General features: G+C 42.3%; 1 protein-coding gene and 1 pseudogene across 1 annotated transcript; both read left to right on the forward strand.

The window, feature by feature from the left end:
- Window positions 1-766: 766 nt before the first annotated feature.
- LOC101753900 (LRR receptor-like serine/threonine-protein kinase FLS2) lies at window positions 767-3,694 on the forward strand. Its single transcript, XM_012848217.1, has one exon. The coding sequence runs from the start codon at window positions 767-769 to the stop codon at window positions 3,692-3,694; it is 2,928 nt and encodes a 975-aa protein (XP_012703671.1).
- A 10,131-nt stretch (window positions 3,695-13,825) lies between these two features.
- Window positions 13,826-19,963, forward strand: part of LOC101754699 — a 7,489-nt pseudogene continuing 1,351 nt past the window's right edge.

Genomic DNA, 19,963 nt, shown 5'->3' on the forward strand with positions numbered 1-19,963 from the left:
CCTTTTAGGACCTCCATCCACATCTTATTAACCATAACTATAAACCCATAACGTAATAACCAACCAATCTTGAACATGTACATGTGTGGATGCCAATGCAACACAAGTATCACCTCTGTTTAAAAACAGAGGTGTGTGGTTCGAGATTTCTCTAGTTAATGCATAGTCTATCTGTCAAAAAAAACAAGAAATTTATCAAAACAAATAAGTCATTATACTTAATTTGGTATGTGTGCATGTATATGTGGGCATGCAGCAACCAATTACCTCCAAATATGACTGATAACTAAGAGCAATTGAGTTCATTTTACCTCTTAATACTTATTAGTCTAGATAACTTTTTTTTTCGGAGGAAACACAGATCAGTTGGGGGAATAAACGAGAGGGAAAGCGCACGCGGGTCCAGGATCGCGGCGCGGGCGACGTACCAGTCCCACCATGGGACAGCGCGACGACGATGACGACTTGTAGGTGCATTCACCCTCCATCTTTCGTCAATTCCGGCGGCCATCGCACGCCACATGTTCACACACGTCGTGCCGGCCCTGTGGGTGATGCACGCCACTCACCCATGTGCGGCGTGCGCCGCGACGGCGACGACGACGAGCGGCATCAGCAGTGCAGTGACGGCGACGCGCGTACGGCATAACAAAATACCATGCGGAAATTCAACTCTGCCATGACTCCCTGTGTCTCTCAAAAGAAAATCCGATGCCTTAAAATACGAGCACGAGCCACCAGAATCAACGTCGCTACCAATCCACCAATGCATCCTCCAGCTACCAACGTCCAATCGCTGCTCATCGCAGCGGCGATTTGCAGCCTCTTGCTTGTCGCCTCCCATGCATCACCACTGCAACGGCCTCAACCGGCAGGCGGTAGTGTCCTTGCGACCTGCACGCCGCACGAGAGGGAAGCTCTCCTGGGTTTCAAGCAAGGCATCACCAGCGACGAGGCAGGCGTCCTAGACTCCTGGCGGCAGGACGGTGACGACTGCTGCCGTTGGAGAGGCGTCCGGTGCAGCAACCGCACCGGCCACGTGCTCGAGCTTCGGCTCGGCAACGAGCACGCCAACTACTTTAGCTCTGGGGACACGCTCCTGGTCGGCCAGATAAGTCGCTCTCTGCTTGCCTTGGAGCGTCTGGAGCACCTCGATCTGAGCTGGAATTCCGTCGAGGGGTCTGATGGCCGTATTCCGGAGTTCTTGGGCTGTCTCAAGAACCTCGAGTATCTTGACCTCTCTGGCATATCTTTCATTGGCAGTGTGCCTTCCCAGCTCGGCAACTTGTCCGAATTGCGGTATCTCGATCTTTCTTACATGACATTTTTGAACCCAAGGGATGTGTCATGGCTGACACGTCTGCCATTATTACAGTATTTGAACCTTAAGATGGTAAACCTCGGCGAGGTGGTTGACTGGTCTCTTGTGGTGAGCATGATCCCTTCTCTGAGGGTCCTTGATCTATCGTATTGCTCACTTCTAAGCGCAAACCAATCGGTCCTGTACCGTAACCTTACAAATCTCCAGGAGCTCGATCTCTCTTGGAACTACTTTGACCACCCAATTGCATCTGCTTGGTTTTGGAACATAACAAGCCTCAAGAACCTCAATCTAGGATCGACCTATATGTACGGTCGCTTTCCCGGCAAAGCGCTGGGAGACATGGCATCACTAGAAGTCCTTGATTTTTCAGGCTATGCTCAAACGAGCAAGGGCATCATGATACCAAACTTGAAGAATCTTTGCGGTTTGAAAATCCTAAACCTTGGTCATAGTCTGTTGCATGAAGTTGCAACTGATGAGCTGTTTGAGAATCTACCCAACAAATTGCAGGAACTGTACCTATCAGGCAACAATGTCCATGGGATGTTACCAATTTGGATAGGGCAATTAACCAGCTTGGTCGTTCTTGATCTCAGCCAGAACAACCTCACTGGACCTCTCCCAGTATCTGTAGGTCATTTGACTAGTTTAACTACGCTTACCTTGGCTCGCAACCGCTTGACTGGACATGTTCCTGTTGAGATAGCGATGCTCACTAATTTGACCAACTTTGACCTAAGCCACAATGACTTGGATGGTGTAATCAGAGAGGAGCACTTTGATAGTCTAAAGAAGTTGGAGTACATAGATTTATCTTCTAATTCCCTGAGGATTGAGATCAGTTCGAAATGGAAACCTCCTTTCAGACTTTGGTATGCCGATTTTTCAACTTGCCAAATGGGTCCTACATTTCCTGCCTGGCTGCAGTGGATGGTGGACATCAAAGAGCTTCACATCTCAAGCACGGGTATAAGTGACAGGATTCCACACTGGTTCTCTAGTGCCTTTTCCAAAGCGATATTTTTGAATGTCTCAAAGAATAACCTCGGTGGAGGTTTGCCAGCAAATTTGGAATTCATGTCAGTGGTAAATCTTGATCTCAATTCTAACCAATTGACTGGTCATATACCCCCATTTCCAGAAAATTTAACCTCCATGGACATCTCCATGAACTCGTTATCAGGACCTCTACCTGCAAATTTTGGACCTAACCTTATAGAATTGTTCCTGTTCAATAATCGCATCAGTGGACATGTTTCTGACTCTATTTGCAAATCTGAAGGGTTGACAAACTTAGATTTAGCTGACAATCTGCTTGAAGGAGAACTGCCCCAATGCTTTGGGAACAGAGTGATTATGTATTTAGATGTAAGTAACAATAGTTTTTCTGGAAGGATCCCGTCATCTATGCAAGACTGCACAGAGCTGCATGTCTTGGACTTATCAAGAAACAAGTTCTCTGGAAGATTGCCTGATTGGATTGGTAAATTCGTGAGATTACAATTTTTACGGATAAGTCACAATATGTTCTTTGGGAGCATTCCAATTAACATTACAAATCTTCAATGCCTTCAATACATGGATACAGCTAACAATAGTATATCAGGTTCTTTACCTAGGGACCTATCAAATTTAAGCGCACTGAGAAATATATATCCTTCAGACTTTTGTTCCAAAGGTACAATTACAGAGGATCCTTCTAGTTTATCTACATTTCTGAAAGGGCAACAACTCAACTATGGTTCCATTGCAAGAATAATTTTTTTGAACATGAAGATCATCGACTTATCTTTAAACAATTTAACTGGTGAAATTCCAGAAGAAATAGCCACTCTTCATGCATTGGTGAATCTAAATCTCTCGCAGAATCACTTCAGTGGAAACGTTCCAAGCAGGATCGGGGCCATTCAGTCACTGGAATCACTTGATCTCTCCAGGAACAATCTTTCCGGTGAAGTCCCAGCAAGCCTGTCAAATTTAACGTTTCTGAGTTACTTGGACTTGTCATACAACAACTTGGAAGGACCAATACCATCCGGATCACAACTTGACACCCTATATGCAGCAAATCCAACTATGTACACCGGCAACATCGGTCTTTGTGGGCCTCCTCTTAAAAAGAATTGTTCAAGCAATGATGCATCAAGGGAAGGTAACTCAGGAAGAACCGAAGGTCATATGACAGACTTCTTTAACCTGGGACTTGGATGTGGTTTCATAGTCGGTATATTGGTGGCTTTCAGTGCCCTGCTATTCAAGGATGAATGGAGAATTTCTTACTTCAGTCTCTTGGACCAGCTGTATGACAAAGTATATGTTCTATTCTTTGTTAGATGGTTAAGACTGATCAGGATGAGAACTGTAAAATAATTATTATGTTGGTTTGTGTGCGTGTACTTGTAATAACTGAGGACTGATTTCACCTCTTTGAGGTGGCTGATGCCGGAACACTATTCCATTATCTAAAAAAAGTAACTATAGTGGATAGTACATTGCACAGCTACTTCAGTAGCTGCGTACCTTCTCTTGTACTTTATCTTTATTGATGTCAAAATAGGATCTTCTGTCTGTCCTAATTCCAAGATGTGCCTTACCTGTTAGCGCTAATCATGGTGCAGCCAAATAGTTAGCATTTTAGCAATCAGAATTATTTGCATTGGTGTTACTGTCTATATTGTATCATACAATTTTTATACGATTTTTTACTGGGTAATCACCCGTATTGTTCATGAGCTTTTCTTTTATTTTTTTTATAAAAGAAGCTTTTTAATCTTAAACAACTACAACAACGGGGTAGCTGTTGGAATATTTAGTGGGCTTTGCCCATTTAATAATTCTGAAAATTCCAAATAAATTTAAATTCTATGTAACTACAAACTAGTTCATCAACCAATGCTCCCGCACGGACTAATAATTTTAAAATTAGATTCCCTAGCTAATGATCAAAATTATTTATCTATGATTCTTTTATTTATTTAATATTCTTACACTACTCCAGTTTTGATTGATTTTAATTGGTAATTACTTTATACACTTTTTCCTCCATATTTGTACTTTTTTGACCTTACAACACACCTCTATACATTGAGTTTAACATTTAAAATCAGTATTTTTCATCACTTCCTTCCATACAAATATAAATGGTCTATACGGTAACACACATCATGCAAATATATGTTAAATTAGTATTTCTATATTAACAATGACAAAAATAGTTAATTTAGAATCTTATATTTGTTTACTTTTAGATATTTCTATACCATGAACGTGCAGATAAATAGATTAAAATTTAGATGCTTATTTAGGTTATTTTTAATGACGACATATATACGTGGGTAACTTGGATACAAATTTAGAAACATATTTTAAGTTATTTTATAATTACATGTATGGATAATTTAGATGAAGATTATGGTTTACTGTAAATTATTTTTTATAATGCGGAGGTATGTAATTTAGATATCATTTTAGGGTTTATTATATTTTCTAAAAAAATTACTCACTTATGACATTAGAATATTTTCACAGTGATAGTGGATTGTAACTTTTTTAGAAAATATAATTGACCAATAGTTGTGATTAGAGTCTACGTGATGCACTGATGTTTTAGAATTTTCTGACAATTTTCTAGCGTGTCTTATGAAAATTAATGTGTGGTCTCCAATACTTTTAAAGAAATAAGGGCACATAGTTTTCTATCAAAATTGTTAACTTAAGCTCTCTCTCTTATTTGTTAAATATGCTAACACAATACTTATATAGATATATAATTATTATCTGCAACTGATTGTGATAGAGTTTAGTGAGTAATTACTCTACAATATTTTCATCCACATTTAGAATCTTTTTTTTCACTTTGCATCGTAGGTATGCGTTTGCATTTGTTTAATAGACTCTAAGTTTGAGCTATATTTTAACATGGAAATCTATATTCTCATCACTTTCTCTATAAATTTATAAATACTAAAACACATCATGTGTATATACCTTAATTATTATTTTCTATATCAATAGTGTAATAAATAGACAATTAAAATCATATATTGATGTACCTCTGGTTATGTTTTTAATAAAGGTGATTTACATGTAATTATTTTTTATAATGTTAGTGGTGGGCAATTTAGATGCAAATTTAAGGATTTATTTTAAATTATTTTTTATAATGGCATATGTGGGTAATTTAGATGAAGATTAGGGGTTACTTTAATTTGTTTTATATAATGGCAGATGTGGGTAATTTAGATATTGATTTATGGGTTACTTTAGACTATTTTCATAATAGCAAATGTGGATAATTTTTTTAAAAATATAATAGATCCAAGGGCTATGATGATTGAGCCTACCGAATTGACGGCGGGATGTTTTGCTTTTCTTTTAAGATTCTTAGGATTTCTTTTTTTCTAAGTGTCCACCCAGGATTCATACATAGCTTCATATGGAAGGTTCAAACGGAATCTCCAACAGTAATAGTAAGATTTGTGTACTCGCCAAAAGCCGGAGGAGCTAACTCACTGTTCCCTATTCCTTTCCTATGTGTACTCAACGGGTCATGAGCAGAGAGGCCCGTTGGTTTATGTGCGCCTATGTGCACCTGTTGAACGTGGAATCAGTCAACGTGTGGTCCATGCTGAGAACTATGATTGCTGTTCTTAGCGTGAGATATGGTGCGTCGATCCGTCCACTCAGTGCCAGTTTCCACGCGGATGGTAGACTAGGTATGATTCATCTCTGACCTCTTGTATCATGCACAGTGCGTTCAATGCACAGTACGTGCACCCTCTCCTGCTTAAGCAGTCATGCCCCTTCTATCTTGTGCTTTGTATTTTTGTTGATGTCAAAATAAGAAATTGTGTCTATTCAAAATTAAAGGATGTTCCTTACCTCGTGCCAGCTAGTTCCACACGATTGTAGACCTTAGAGCACCCACAGCTAGCGTGGGCGTCGATGCTAGTTTCCAAAGGCTGCAGCGTGAGAGCACCGGTGTGGGACCCTTATAGTGAATAATACGTACTGTCTATATTTACTTTTGTATTATTCATCGCGCATTTGTATTATTCATGGTGCAACTATCGATGTTGTATGTAAATTTATAGTAAACAGGGCCCTGCTGCTTGCATTTAGAATTTCAAAGGCAATGTTGTTACTCAGCTCCCCAACATATTTTGCATACCAGTTGCCCAAAGCCTAAAATGCAATCCATTATCCATGTGTTTCGAAGTAGATATGGCAAGTGGCAACTTGAGGAGCTGTTGTCATGCCGCGCATGTACGAAATTCAGAGCACACTATCAATATACTGTAGACAACTAGACATAACCGACAAAAAAGAAAAACAACTCACATCCTCATTGCTTCAATTTTATTGGTGGTAAGTGTCTCCTCCTTTCCTGTGCCACTGTTGCCTACCAGGCTGCCCGTGAGGCTGCCTTCTTGAAGCGTTAGCTGGATTTCTCCTCCGATATCCAGAATTGTTAGCCTTACTGAAGCAATGTTGTTCACCCGGCGCGCGAGATGCTCGGTCTGTTTCTGAGCTGTTGCAGTAGCGAGCTAGTGATGTCCTCGCATTCACGTCTTGATGATCATGACATTTGACGGGTGCAATCGCATGCGGAGGCACAGCCATGAGCGTTCCCTGTCAATAATGGGAACACGAAAAGCGCTGCGCTCAAACCGACGGCGTGCGGCAGGCCTGGCCTGGCCCGGTTCAACGAGATATCGCGTGACGACGAAAGGAGGCGTGCACGGCCACGGTGGCTACCACGACGAAGTCCCGGCTGACCCTCGTCCGCTCCTCCAGAATCTCTCGCCAACTTCGATAGATTTGCCCACGCTCACTCTGGCCCTGACTGCATCCGGTACGATTTGCTATCAAATTGCCGACGTATGATGATAATCGACGTGGATGACAAGACGACCACGACAGAAAATTTCCACGCAAAATGAAATACTCCCTCCATTCCATGTGTGATATGATTTGGCACAATCTTCCAAATTACACTTTCACCGTTCATTAATATTTTTTTCAAATCACACAGTACAGACACAGACGCTCGCGCAAGCACACTCATCCCTACAAATACACGCATGTAACCTAACCCTTATGAGCACTTCCGAAAGACTGAGCCGGTAAATCCTTATAATTGACGAAGTCACCGCTGGGGCCTCGATGTTAAGGGGCACGTCACCTACCACTAAAAGAATAGCACCGGTTAAATCCTTAAAAAAATCCACCACAAGTAACCTTACTAGCTGAGCGTAAGCTGAGCTACGCTCAGTTCACGACCATTCAATAATATTATATTATATATTATTTATGGCTACAAACTTATTATCATTGGAGAGTACATTTGATTACATGTTGGACCATTTTAAGTTTACATTATAAAAATTATTAGCTAAATTATTGATACAATATTGTAAAATTCAAATCTTAATATGCGTGTGGACCTTATAAATTGGAATGGAGCATGTAACTTTTACTACATCTGTTTTCAAATATATGACACTCTTCATTTTTTTTCATTTGTTTGGCTAAATAAGCCGGAATGAAGTGGTCCGCTACGATGGACCCGCTCACATCATCATTGGCATGACTGGCGAGATAAGTCGTTCCTTGCTTTCCCTCAACTATCTGGAGCACCTTGATCTCAGCATGAATAGGCTCGAGGGGTCATCTGAACGTATTCCAGAGTTCTTGATGAGCTCTCTGAACAACCTGAAGTACGTACCTTAACCTCTCTGGCATACATTATTTATTGGCCGTGTGCCTCCCCAGCTTGGCAACTTGACAAAACTGCAATATCTTGACCTTTCAACGGTGGGAGGTACAAACTCAATGGATGTCTCACGGATAACACAACTACGTTTCCTTCGGTATCTTAATCTTCGTGGAACAAATCTCAGCACAGTTTCTGACTGGTCCCTTGTGACGAACATGATTCCTTCTCTGAGGGTACTTGATCTTTCTGATTGCTTGCTTACGAGTGCCAACCAATCGCTACCACATCTAAACGTTACGAATCTTCAGGACCTCCGCCTCTTCGACAATTACTTTGACCACCCAATTGCCTCTGCTTGGTTTAATTTGGAACCTAACAAACCTCAAGTACCTCGACCTTAGCTCAACCAATATGTATGGTCCGTTTCCTGATGCGCTAGGACGCATGAAATCACTGCGAGTACTCAGATTTAAAGGTTATTCCTACACTAGCAAGGGCATCATAATATCACACTTGAAGAATCTATGCAGTTTGGAAATCTTAGACCTTTCGTTCAAGTCTCCAGTATGGAAATGCAACTGAGTTATTTGAGAGTCTGCCTCATTGTTCACCCAACAAATTGCAGGAATTGTATTTGGGATTTAACAATATTACTGGACCTCTACCAACGTCTATAAGGCATCTTTCTAGTTTGAGTACCCCTTGACCTCTCTTCCAACCACTTTACTGGATATGATCCATATGAGATTGGTATCTTCACTAATTTGACCTATCTTCTAATTCTTTGGACGGCGTCATCACAGAGAAACACTTTGATAATCTTCTATCTTCTAATTCTTTGAAGGTCAATATCAGTTCTAAATGGTGGCCTCCATTTAGAGTACAGCATGCTCACTTTTCAACTTGCCAGATGGGTCCTCAGTTTCCTGCCTGGATTCAGTGGCAGGTTGACATTGTTAGGCTTTACATCTCAAGCGCTGGAATAAATGACAGTATTCCACACTGGTTCGCTAGTGCCTTTTCCAATGCTATGCATTTGGACATCTCAAACAGTCAACTTAGTGGAGGTTTGCCAGAAACTATGGAAATAATGTCAGTGGAACAGCTCATCCTCAGTTCCAACAAATTAACTGGTCAAATACCACCATTGCCAAGAAACCTCACGCACTTGGATATCTCCTTGAACTCTGCAGGGAACATGGTCCCATTAGGTCATAGTTTATGATTTTGGTGATTAAGTGACAACATAGTCATTTGGATGTACCAAGAAGGAGCACTTTGTAGGATTTCATAGGTTCAAAATGCAACATAAATAAAGACATTGAAGCCGGGACAAAGAGAGGAATGAATTGGACTGTCCCATGAATAATTATTTTTGGGTGGATCAAATGGCTTGGATTTTTGTAGAATCATGTATAATACTTCACAAGCTTTCCATAGAGTCTAAGATCATCAAAATCGGATTCCGAAGTCGAAAGTTATGACCAAAATAGATTACCAGAATATCTAAGAACCCACCAGAATATCCGATGGTATGATATTTAGAAGTGTCCCAGCTTTGTGTTTGAACAAGTTCTCAGAAAAAGGACCATCGGATATCCGATGGGGTGCCGGAATATGATGTTGGAATTTCCGGCATAGTGCCGGAATATCCAACGATAGCTGGCGTTAGACTAAGCATATTTTCTTTCAAATTGTCCATAGAATTTTTGGAAGGCTATGTACCAGCAGCGGAAGGTCCGATGGTCCATCGCATGAATGCATCAGAGCATTTTTGCGTGATGGGAGCTAATGGCTAGTAGGAAAAAGGTGTGCACCGGAACATCCAACACTACCAGAAATATGACCACCGGAGCTACAGAAATATGACCATCGGACATTTCGGCAACACCAGAAATATGACCACCGGATATTCCAATACAGTGTCGGATATTCTGGTGCCTACAGATTTTAGTAGCCGTTGGAGTAACGGCTCTTTGAGGTCTATGGGCTATTTATACCCTCTTCACTCACCCATTTGGAGTTGTTGGAGTGTTCAGGAGTGCATTCAAGTTCAAGACTCATCAAAAACACATCCAAGCCATCAAAAGTGCAAAAGTGATCGTGTGCCTTGAAGCCTTAGTGGCTCGCCGGTAAGTCTTCGACCCTCCGACTTAGTGTGGAGCGGTGACGATGATCGTGTGCGGGGGATGAGGCGACCCCTTCCTTCCTGGACAAGCTCCGTAGTGGAGACGGCATCAAGGTGACCGAAAGAGAGGGAGTGGTGAGCCTTGACTTAGTAGCAAGCTTCTCATCCGTTTTGGCGAGAGCCTTTGTGGCGAGCTCAAGACCTTGACCGAGAGAGACTTGGTGACCGGGAGCATATCCTTGGTGGAGCTCCAACGTGGACTAGGGGTGGCATTTGCCTACCGATACCGCGGGATAAAATCGTTGTGTCGAGTTTGCATCCTTCCTAACCCAGTCCTTTACGTTTTTGTATTTCATCTTGCAACTTGTGCGCCTTTACTTCCATAGAGTAGTTCTTGCTAGGATTGGCTATATGCAAAACTTTTTGTGGGTGGGAAGTTTTACACTAGATCAACCATAGATGCACATCTAAATACCATGATCTAGTCTATGTTTTGATGCAAGCAGTAGAAGCCATAGGTTAAGGATTTTAAGTTTGTCTAATTTATCATCTCCCCCTCTTAGACTACGAGCACCGATTTCTTACAAACTCCTTAGCAGGACCTCTACCTCCAAATTTTGGGGTTCCAAACCTCCATCGGTTGTTCTATTTTCCAAATCACATCACTGGTCGCATTCCCGAATCTATTTGTAAATGTGAGGCATTGACAAGCATTGGCTTAGCCAACAATCTATTTGAGGGAGAACTACCCATGTGCTTTGGGAACTGAGGGATGACGTCTTTAGTTTTAAGTAACAATAGTTTTTCTGGAGCAATCCCATCATCTATGCAAAACTGCACAATGCTACGGTTTCTGGATCTATCAGGAAATAAGTTCTCTGGAAGATTAAAGTTTAAGAGATTAAAGTTTCTACGGCTAAGTCACAATAATAAGTTCTCAGGGAACATTCCAACAAACCTTACAAGTCTTGAATGCCTTCAATGCATTGATATTGCAGATAATGCTATATCAGGTTCTCGACCTAGGGACCTATCAAACTTAAAATCATTGAGACAGAAATATCCAACAGCGTTTTGTTCCAATGATTACGATGTCGAGGGCTATTCTTCTAGTTTGACTACAGTTCTGAAAGGGCAGCAACTCAATTATGGCTTCATTGTTAAAATTATTGGAATTGATCTGAATATCATTGACTTATCTTTAAACAATTTAACCGGTGAAATTCCTGAAGAAATAGCTACTCTTGGTGTATTGGTGAATTTGAATCTCTCGCGAAACCACTTCAGCTGGAACATTCGAAGCGGGGCCATGCAATCACTGGTATCACTTGACCTCTCGAGAAACGAACTTTCTGGTGAAATACCGGAAAGTTTGTCAAGTTTGACATTTTTAACTTCCTTGAACATGTCATACAACGATCTTACCGGAAGAATACCATCAAGCCCACAGCTTATCTCACCCTATATATGATCAAAATCCATTCATCTACACTGGCAACATCGGTCTTTGCGGTCCACCTCTTCAGAAAAATTGTTCAAGCACCCATCCAACAAAGCAAGGTCCTGGGGTAGAATTATTTTACATTGGACTTGGCTGCGGCTTCATAGTAGGTATCTGGGTGACTTTTTTTGCCCTATTATTCAAGAAACGATGGAGAATTGCTTTCTTCAGCCTCCTTGACAAGCTGTATGATAAAGCATATGTGCTCGTGGTAGTTACTTGGGCAAGACTGACAAGGAAGACAACCGCAACTTAATTATCAAGAACCAACTTTGGTGTACCTAGTACATGGATTGCAACGTGTTTATCTGTCCTATTTTATGTTTTGGGTTACCAGATAGTTGCATTGTTACTGGTTTGCCCCCGTGTGAGGACATGAGTTATAAGAAATGTCATTTGAATCATTCATGGTGTACCAGATAGATCATTGTTACATACCAGTTGCCCAGAGCATGAACCCAACGTCTCATATGACATTTTATTTAACGTACGTAATGTCTCATATGACTTGAAAACAGGTATTGCAAGACACAACATCAAGAGAACAAGAAACAAACAACAGAGCACCGAGTTAAGAATGCAGTCGTTTATACTAGTGTTATTAAGTAGTACTCTCCCTCCATCCCAAATTGTAGATGGTTTTGTCATTTATACATTCATAGTTTTTTTATCTATCGAGACATAGCATATATCTAAATAAATAGCAAAACCTTTGCACCTAGAAAAAATCAAAACAACCTACAATTTGGGATGAAGGAAGTAGAATTTATCTTCAAATTTTATATAACGTCATAAACTACAGTGCGTGTTCTCTCTCCAGAACGAAACTCGTACTGGGGTCAAGGGCATGCTACTGTGCAAAAGAAATACAGGGCACAACCATCAATTTACGTGACTGACAAAAAAAAAAAGCAACCCACATCCTCCTCATTTCTTCAATGCTATTGGCCGCTTTGCTCTGTTTCTGAGGTTGAACTGGTCTTCTCTCTGAGATAGCTGTATCTGGTGTGCTATGAGGAAGAGTAACATACATTCCCGGCTGTATAGCAAGGTCTTTCTAAGATTCAATCAGGCCGTTTCGTTCTTGCTGCAAGATCTTGGTGAAGATATGCGCGTGCTGTGCGGGCAAAGACCGGCAAGCGGCAACGGGGACAATCGAGACCCTCGTAGTCGGCAATTGTGCGGCTACAGCTGGCCGACCCTGTAGCTCTTGCGTCACCGTTCTCTCCCTCAGAGCTCTGTGTGGACAAGACTACGCACGTGCCAATGCGAGTTGTACACATACGTACATACATGTGTCATGGACATGGACTCCATGGAGCCAGCCAGCGTGAGATGATAAGGTGCAATATCTGTTGTGCTGGACTGCTGGCAGATCGAGACGACCGGAGATTGTGCTTCCACATACACACGTATCTGCCACGTCACCGGGTTTTACCACGACTTGTACAACAATTAAATCATTTTTATCCTGCCATTGTACCGTTTATTTAAGCAAACATATATCTCAAATAAACAAAACATCATCAATTGGTACTGCACTATTTAGCTGCATGTACCGAACCAGTTCAACCTTAAAATTTTAAGTTGATAAAATTGAAGTAGTGAAAATTTGAACCTTTTTATAGTTCTATTTGTTTGTCTCAATCATCAAACAAAATTGTCCGGAGGGAGTACATCCTTAGTAGTATGTTGCCACTAATTCTTACTGGCTGCCGAAGAGACCATGGCATAGTAGACTAGGAGTCCTACATGGTCCGCTTGGAGTACGTCTTGGATGACCATGTCAAGCCACCGAAGTCCGAAGACTATTCACACACAGGTCGCTAGCAAACTCGGACTCATTCTGCTACGCGTTTCAACGCAACAAATCCACACCGGTTCCAGCCTCTTCCCAGTTCCCAAGCGCATAGCTGATCCACCGCTCACCATGCCTGGCTCATCCGCCGCCATTCCGGCCTACACGCAGCTCATCGCAGCCGCGTAGATAAACGACGTTCCATCCAGCTACAAAAGATAGAAATCTTTAGTTCTGAATGATTGGTTCCGATTAGATTTTCGAGAGATATAAGACTATTCAACCGGAACTGCTGCTCAATTTTCCACCCGTGGGAGAATCTTCCTCATCACAGCCCTTGCCCTGCAGCAGCCGCCATGCGCGAGCTGCTGCCTACCGCACGAGAGGATGCCCTGCTCATCTTCAAGCAGGGCATCACAAGGGACCCAACGGGCGTCCTCGCGTCATGGCAGCGAGAGCAGGATTGCTGCCAGTGGAGAGGTGTTACGTGCAGCAACTCTTCGGCGAGATAAGTAGCTCCCTGCTCTGCTTGCAACATCTGCAACACCTCGATCTCAGCATGAATAACCTCGAGGGGTCAACTGGTCTTATTCCGGAGTTATTGGGCTCCATGAACAATCTGAAGTATCTTAATCTCTCGGGCATACTGTTCTCTGGTATTGTGCCTCCTCATCTTGGCAACTTGTCAAAGTTGCAGTATCTCGACCTTTCAAGTATGCGAGACGATGCATGCTCAACAGACGTTTCATGGCTAACACGTCTGCATTTTCTACAATACCTTGATCTCAGCTGGGTAAACCTCAGCACTACTTCTGATTGGCCTCGAGTGGTGAATATGGTTCCATCTCTGAAGGTCCTTCATCTTTTCTTATTGCTCGCTTACAAGCGCAAACCAATCGCTTCCACACCTTAACCTCACGAATCTCGAGGTGTTGGATCTCTATAAGAATGACTTCGAGCATCCAATCGAATCCTGTTGGTTTTGGAACATAAGAAACCTTGCCACGAGCCTCTCATATGGTAACGTAACAGAGTTATTTGAGAATTTACCGGTTTATCCGTCGAACAAATTGAAGGAGTTGCACTTCGCGAGAAATAGCTTTACTGTGGTGCTACCAAACTGGATGGGGCAATTAACCACCTTGGTCATTCTTGATCTTCATGATAAAAATATCAGCGGACCTCTGCCGGCATTTATAGGCCATTTGACTGCTTTAAGAAACCTTGACCTGTCCGGCAATCAATTGGACGGTGTGATCACTGAGGAACACTTTCTTAATGCAAAGAGCTTGCAGTACATAGACTTGTCCCATAATTCCTTGAAGGTTGAGATCAGTACAGAATGGTAACCTCCATTTAGACTGTCTAGAGCAATGTTTGCATCTTGCCAACTAGGTCCTATGTTTCCTGCCTGGTTGCAATGGCAAGTGAGCATTGTATATCTTCATGAGCTCTTTTACGGAACACAATACTACCCTATGCTACTGTTGGAAAAGAACTCGTATGTAAGGATCCGATGGTTGAGATTAATTGTATACTACTAAAACCTTAAGCTGTAGTATAGGTAGTATGCATGAGTAGCATGGGTAGTATAGGGGTATGATTGGAAAGATGTAAAATGGCATTGTTGAAATAGATCAAATCTTTCTTAAGTATCATCTTCTTTCCTTTTTATTCCTCTTCTCCTTGTTTCCAATCCGTCGCTAGGGTTGCACTGGGGCGGCGGCGCTGACTCCGCGGCGGCGACAACACGGTGGGCTGTGGTGACTCCGCAGCTGGCGGCAGCGACTCCGGCGGGCGGTGGTGACTACGCGGTGGGCAGCGGCGACTCCACGGCATCGCGTTGCCCCCGTTCAGTCTGTTTCACGCCAGGGAAGGGCTCGTGCCGCTCTCCCTCAACTCGCTCGCCTGGGGGCCCGACCCTAAGCAGCAGCAGCAGCTCTGCCACCAGGGGGCCCGACCCCAAGCAGCAGCAGCAGCAGCTCTGCCACCACCGACGACCAGGCAGACGAGCTCAGGCGGATCCACGCCAGCGTCCAGGACTCCACGGGTAAGGCCAAGTACGCACCCTTCCTAGCTCTCACCCCTCCTATCTATTATCCCCTCCCCTCCCCGCCGCCGCCGCATTGCTAACTCTGCTGCACCTCCCCCCTCACCCTAGGGACTAGGTCAGATTGCTGCACGACGCCATCCAGAACCTCGTCAAGTACAAGAACATTGTCACCCGCAAGCGCCCGACAAGCTCGCCTCCTCATCCGGCTACAGGAGGATTAGGGCTAGCTGGGCTCCTCCTCGTCTGGTATTCTCACTGAATAAGTTAAGGCTTCATCTTTAAATGGGTTTTTCTTGTCAGGATGTTTAATGTGTGTTTCGTGAATTCTTTGTTTGGAGACTTGTTTGGAATCATGAGCATGTACCACACTGAATATGAAATTACTATAGCAGTACACTTAATTTGTAGGAACTGAAGATAACTTTTTTAACTGCAAGAGTCGAACTAGATCTCAAGGGATCCCTTCATAGTCTGCTCCTTATTGAAGTCCGAGTTCACCAGTATAGCTGCTAGTTTAGATCTGAACTCATCAATAAGGTTCTATGTGAAGCCTTTTTGTAGTTTGTAACCATAATGCCGGATGATGTCCCGTCCTCCTGTTGTGGTAGTCCACCGAGCATGTCGATGTCCCAGGTCTTGACATTAAAATCCTTCCACCGATGGTAGTCCTCCTTCTTGTCATTTTGAACGATCTCCAAATAACAGTGCAAGCCTTGAACCTATTTCATATAATGGTATTATGTACTGTGCAATCAAAATGGAACAGTACAAAGTATACAGAATTACTTAAACCTCACCATATTCCTGACTTGTTGCACTATATTTGCAACGAATTGTTTGTCGGAGTTCAATACTTGTACAGTCCACAAGCGTTCCCTACCACCAAGAACTAGTGTGTCTGCACACGCATTGGGAGAAATACCTACAAATGTTGTAGTCAGCATTGAATGCATGAAAGTATTGACTAGCAGTTAAGTAAATATGTGCTACCATTTCGTGTCTGACGTATTTAAATGCAACTGCACACCTGTGCATTGCTTCTTCTTTACATAGCTCAGCCTCATGTCTCTGTGTGTACTGGAACCTTGTAGGCATGTGCGTGTTCTCCAAGTAAACATTGGTGAATATCCATTTGTCATCCGGGATCTTCCCACGCATGTCATGTATGCGTGCATCTATTATCTGCATGATACAATAATTATCTACATGAGCTTGCCTATTTAATTACTAATTAAAGTTTTGATCCATCATTATTGCAGCTGGGGGTGCCAACTGACATAGAGCAATATATTCATCGAGGACTAACCTATTACAGAAGCAACACAACCATTAATTGATCAGGATAGTAAGAACAAGGTACTTAAATGACACTCCACTTCACATCTTACTGTTGGTATCTTAAACAACTAGTAAATGAAGGAACTAAATAAACAATGTTTTAAGGACAAACCTTATCATCTAAACATTTGTTGAAACAGTCATAGTCATACTGTATAGTCAAAGTGTGCAACTCCTTTCTTGTTAATACAACACCCTTTATTTTGATAATGATGTCATCATCGTAGCCTCTGTTTATATTCATAACTTAAAGAAATTCATCCATGAAACAGCTGAACTCTGCAATCACATCATCACATAATATCAATTACCAATATGAATTATTGTCAAATGTTAGATTGGATACACTTTATATTACCTTTCTTTACATCAAGTTTATCCGACTCACCTCGCTTCCTTTTTGTGCTATCATAGGTACCTGGTTTAGTATCATGATCATAGAACCTACTTACTTTTTCATCAATTGGCCTTGGTGGCTCTCCAGCTGTTCTTGAAATCAGTCGCCCTTGTGTCATATTCTGTTGGGGCAAATCAAATTTGTTGATCTGCTCTAGAGGCTACAAGGTTGTGAGTAGGCAAGTCAAACTCACATGCAGGGTTCAAAATTCATTAGTACGTACCTGGATGTAGCACTTAATGTCAATCAGTGAACGTTGAATTGTGTGAAAGGCGCTAGTAATTCCTTTTACTTGGTGACAGATTGATTCCTGTGCAGTTTTTAGGTAGTTGTAGTCTCTGTATTCCCGGGTATCCATGGCGTGTAATTTTTCCATTATATCACCATAGGCCTTTGACACCTATAAAATTGCGATCAATTAAATCATAACGGTTCATAATATGATGATGGCAACAAAAAGATGAGTGAAAATTGTACCGGCTTCCTTCCTATCTTGGGTGGATAGATGAATGGGTCCTCAGTAAAGTTAACGATAGGGTCTTCAGAATCTGTTTCGTCATCAGTGTTATCCTCCAAGGGACCATTAAAGTTGAGCTCTACCCCAGTGTTACCCTGGGATGAATGGATCTGATTAAAATTTTTGGACAAATATAATTTTTTTTGCATGTCATGTTGTATTGATAAACTGATCAGAAACTTACTGGATAGAACGGCACAGGTGTAATTGGATCAATTCCCACATGTGGTGCATGCTCCTTCTGTTGCGCAGGTGGTGTATGGTCCTTCTGTTGCACCCAAGAATTAGCTCCGTCCACATCCATGTCGAAACAATCTTCATCGGATCAAGTACTTTGGTGCCACAAGGCTGGTTGGCTGCTGAGAAATGAGCCAGCAATGGCCCAAATGACGTCTCCTCTTCCATCCCGTGCTCTTGCGTGTATTCTTTCAAAATATCATCAAGTAACTTCATTACCCTCTCCGTCTCTCCTTGGCTCCTAGAAACTTTGAATAAAGCACGATTGCCCTTTGAGCGAAGAGAATGGTAACGATCCATTTGTTCTGTCTAAACATGCATGTTGCTACGCATCTCCGTTGAGAAGCACTCTTGGCATTCATAGTCCACCTCACGTAAACACAACAAGGAGGGATGCTCTCTATACGAGCATCCTTCATGATGCAAAAAGTATGTGCACATGGAATTCCTTCACGCTCCAGCTTCCGGCAATGGCATCTAGCATCAACCAACGATGACCCAAACGTACAAGTCATGTGAAAACAACGCTTGTTGTTGCCTTGCAATGAAACCTCATACCTCAAACACCCATTCTGCAATGTCACCTCTGTCACCAATCAATTACTTGATTTTTTAATCTGGAAGCTCACTTTCTGGAAAATATTTGGTGTGAAGATCCGCACAGCACTTTTCTCAAGAACATCAGTAGAAATCTTAGTGAATGGGATAGAACACAGCGCCTTCGCATCAACCTCAATCTCATTCCGACGAATGCATGATAGGCAGAACTCATAATGCTCCATTAAATCAACCAGGGACATCTTTCAGTCTAAATGGTTGTAAATCCTTGAGTTCAGACTCTCGCTCCTCTGATTGCTTTGCATGCCTAAGAAATGTCTCCCTCTTGTGAACGTTGCAGCCCACTTCCTTCTAAGTTCGTACATCCTATTTACCCATAGGTTATCTTCTTTGATATTATGGGTACCTCTAAATTCACCCTCCTCCATTGCATGGTATATGAACTTTCTGAAATCCTTGAGCTTCAAACCACAAAATCGTTTCATCATGTTTTGCTCTATGTGCTAACTGCACAATCTGTGATCTGCATCAGGCATGACAATCTCAATAGCTCTCACCATCGCTGCGTCCCCATCAGTGATTAAGGATTTTGAATGCTTCTGGTGCATCACCTTCAGTAAAGCCTCGAGCAGCCAGACATATGACAACATAGTTTCATCCGATAAAATACCGGAGCCAAAGAAAACTGTGCTTCGATGATGGTTAACTCCTATAAAAGGAACAAACAGAAGATTGTACCGGTTCATGCAGTAAGTGATGTCAAATACAATGACGTCTCCAAAAACACCATAGTCTATCTACAACTGTGCATCCAACCAAAATAGGTTCTTCAACCTGCCTTGTGCATCCACACTAAATGTGAAAAAGAACTCTGGATCTTTCTCTTGAATTTGACGCATATGATTCAACACAAATTCTGCATCACTTTCTTCAACCTTTCCCTTCTTGTACCTTGAAAAGAAACTGTACTCTCCTGGACCACCGTGGCTGGTCTCCATTACGTCCATAATCTAAAATAGATGCAGCCCACCTAGCCCTAGCTCGATTGCCTCCGCTTTCTGAGGATCATTAAGCCCTCGATGAGACCGCAAAACAAAAGCATGCTCTGGTTTTGCAAGGGCATGTGTATGGACATCCACAAAGTGCTTCACATACCAGATGCCATTACTTTGACTCCACTCCACATCAAGCCTAGCCGTGCATCCACAACGGGTGAGGGAACGTGGCTGTCTTTTTTGATCCATCCTTTCAAAGTACTTAACGGATCTATATCCTTCATAGGAGCACATGAATCTTCTCCATATCACCTCTTTGGTGCCTGTCTTGTACCTAACTCTGTCCTTTCTGATACTGAACATTTTATGGCATGCATAATCATTGTAAAACTCATAGAA

The sequence above is a fragment of the Setaria italica genome, chromosome VIII (assembly GCF_000263155.2).
Source record: "Setaria italica strain Yugu1 chromosome VIII, Setaria_italica_v2.0, whole genome shotgun sequence".
Lineage (NCBI taxonomy): Eukaryota > Viridiplantae > Streptophyta > Magnoliopsida > Poales > Poaceae > Setaria > Setaria italica.

Bases quoted from the DNA above. Each gene is read 5' to 3' on its own strand.
- LOC101753900 (XM_012848217.1), top strand. From the start codon at position 767: ATGCATCCTCCAGCTACCAACGTCCAATCGCTGCTCATCGCAGCGGCG.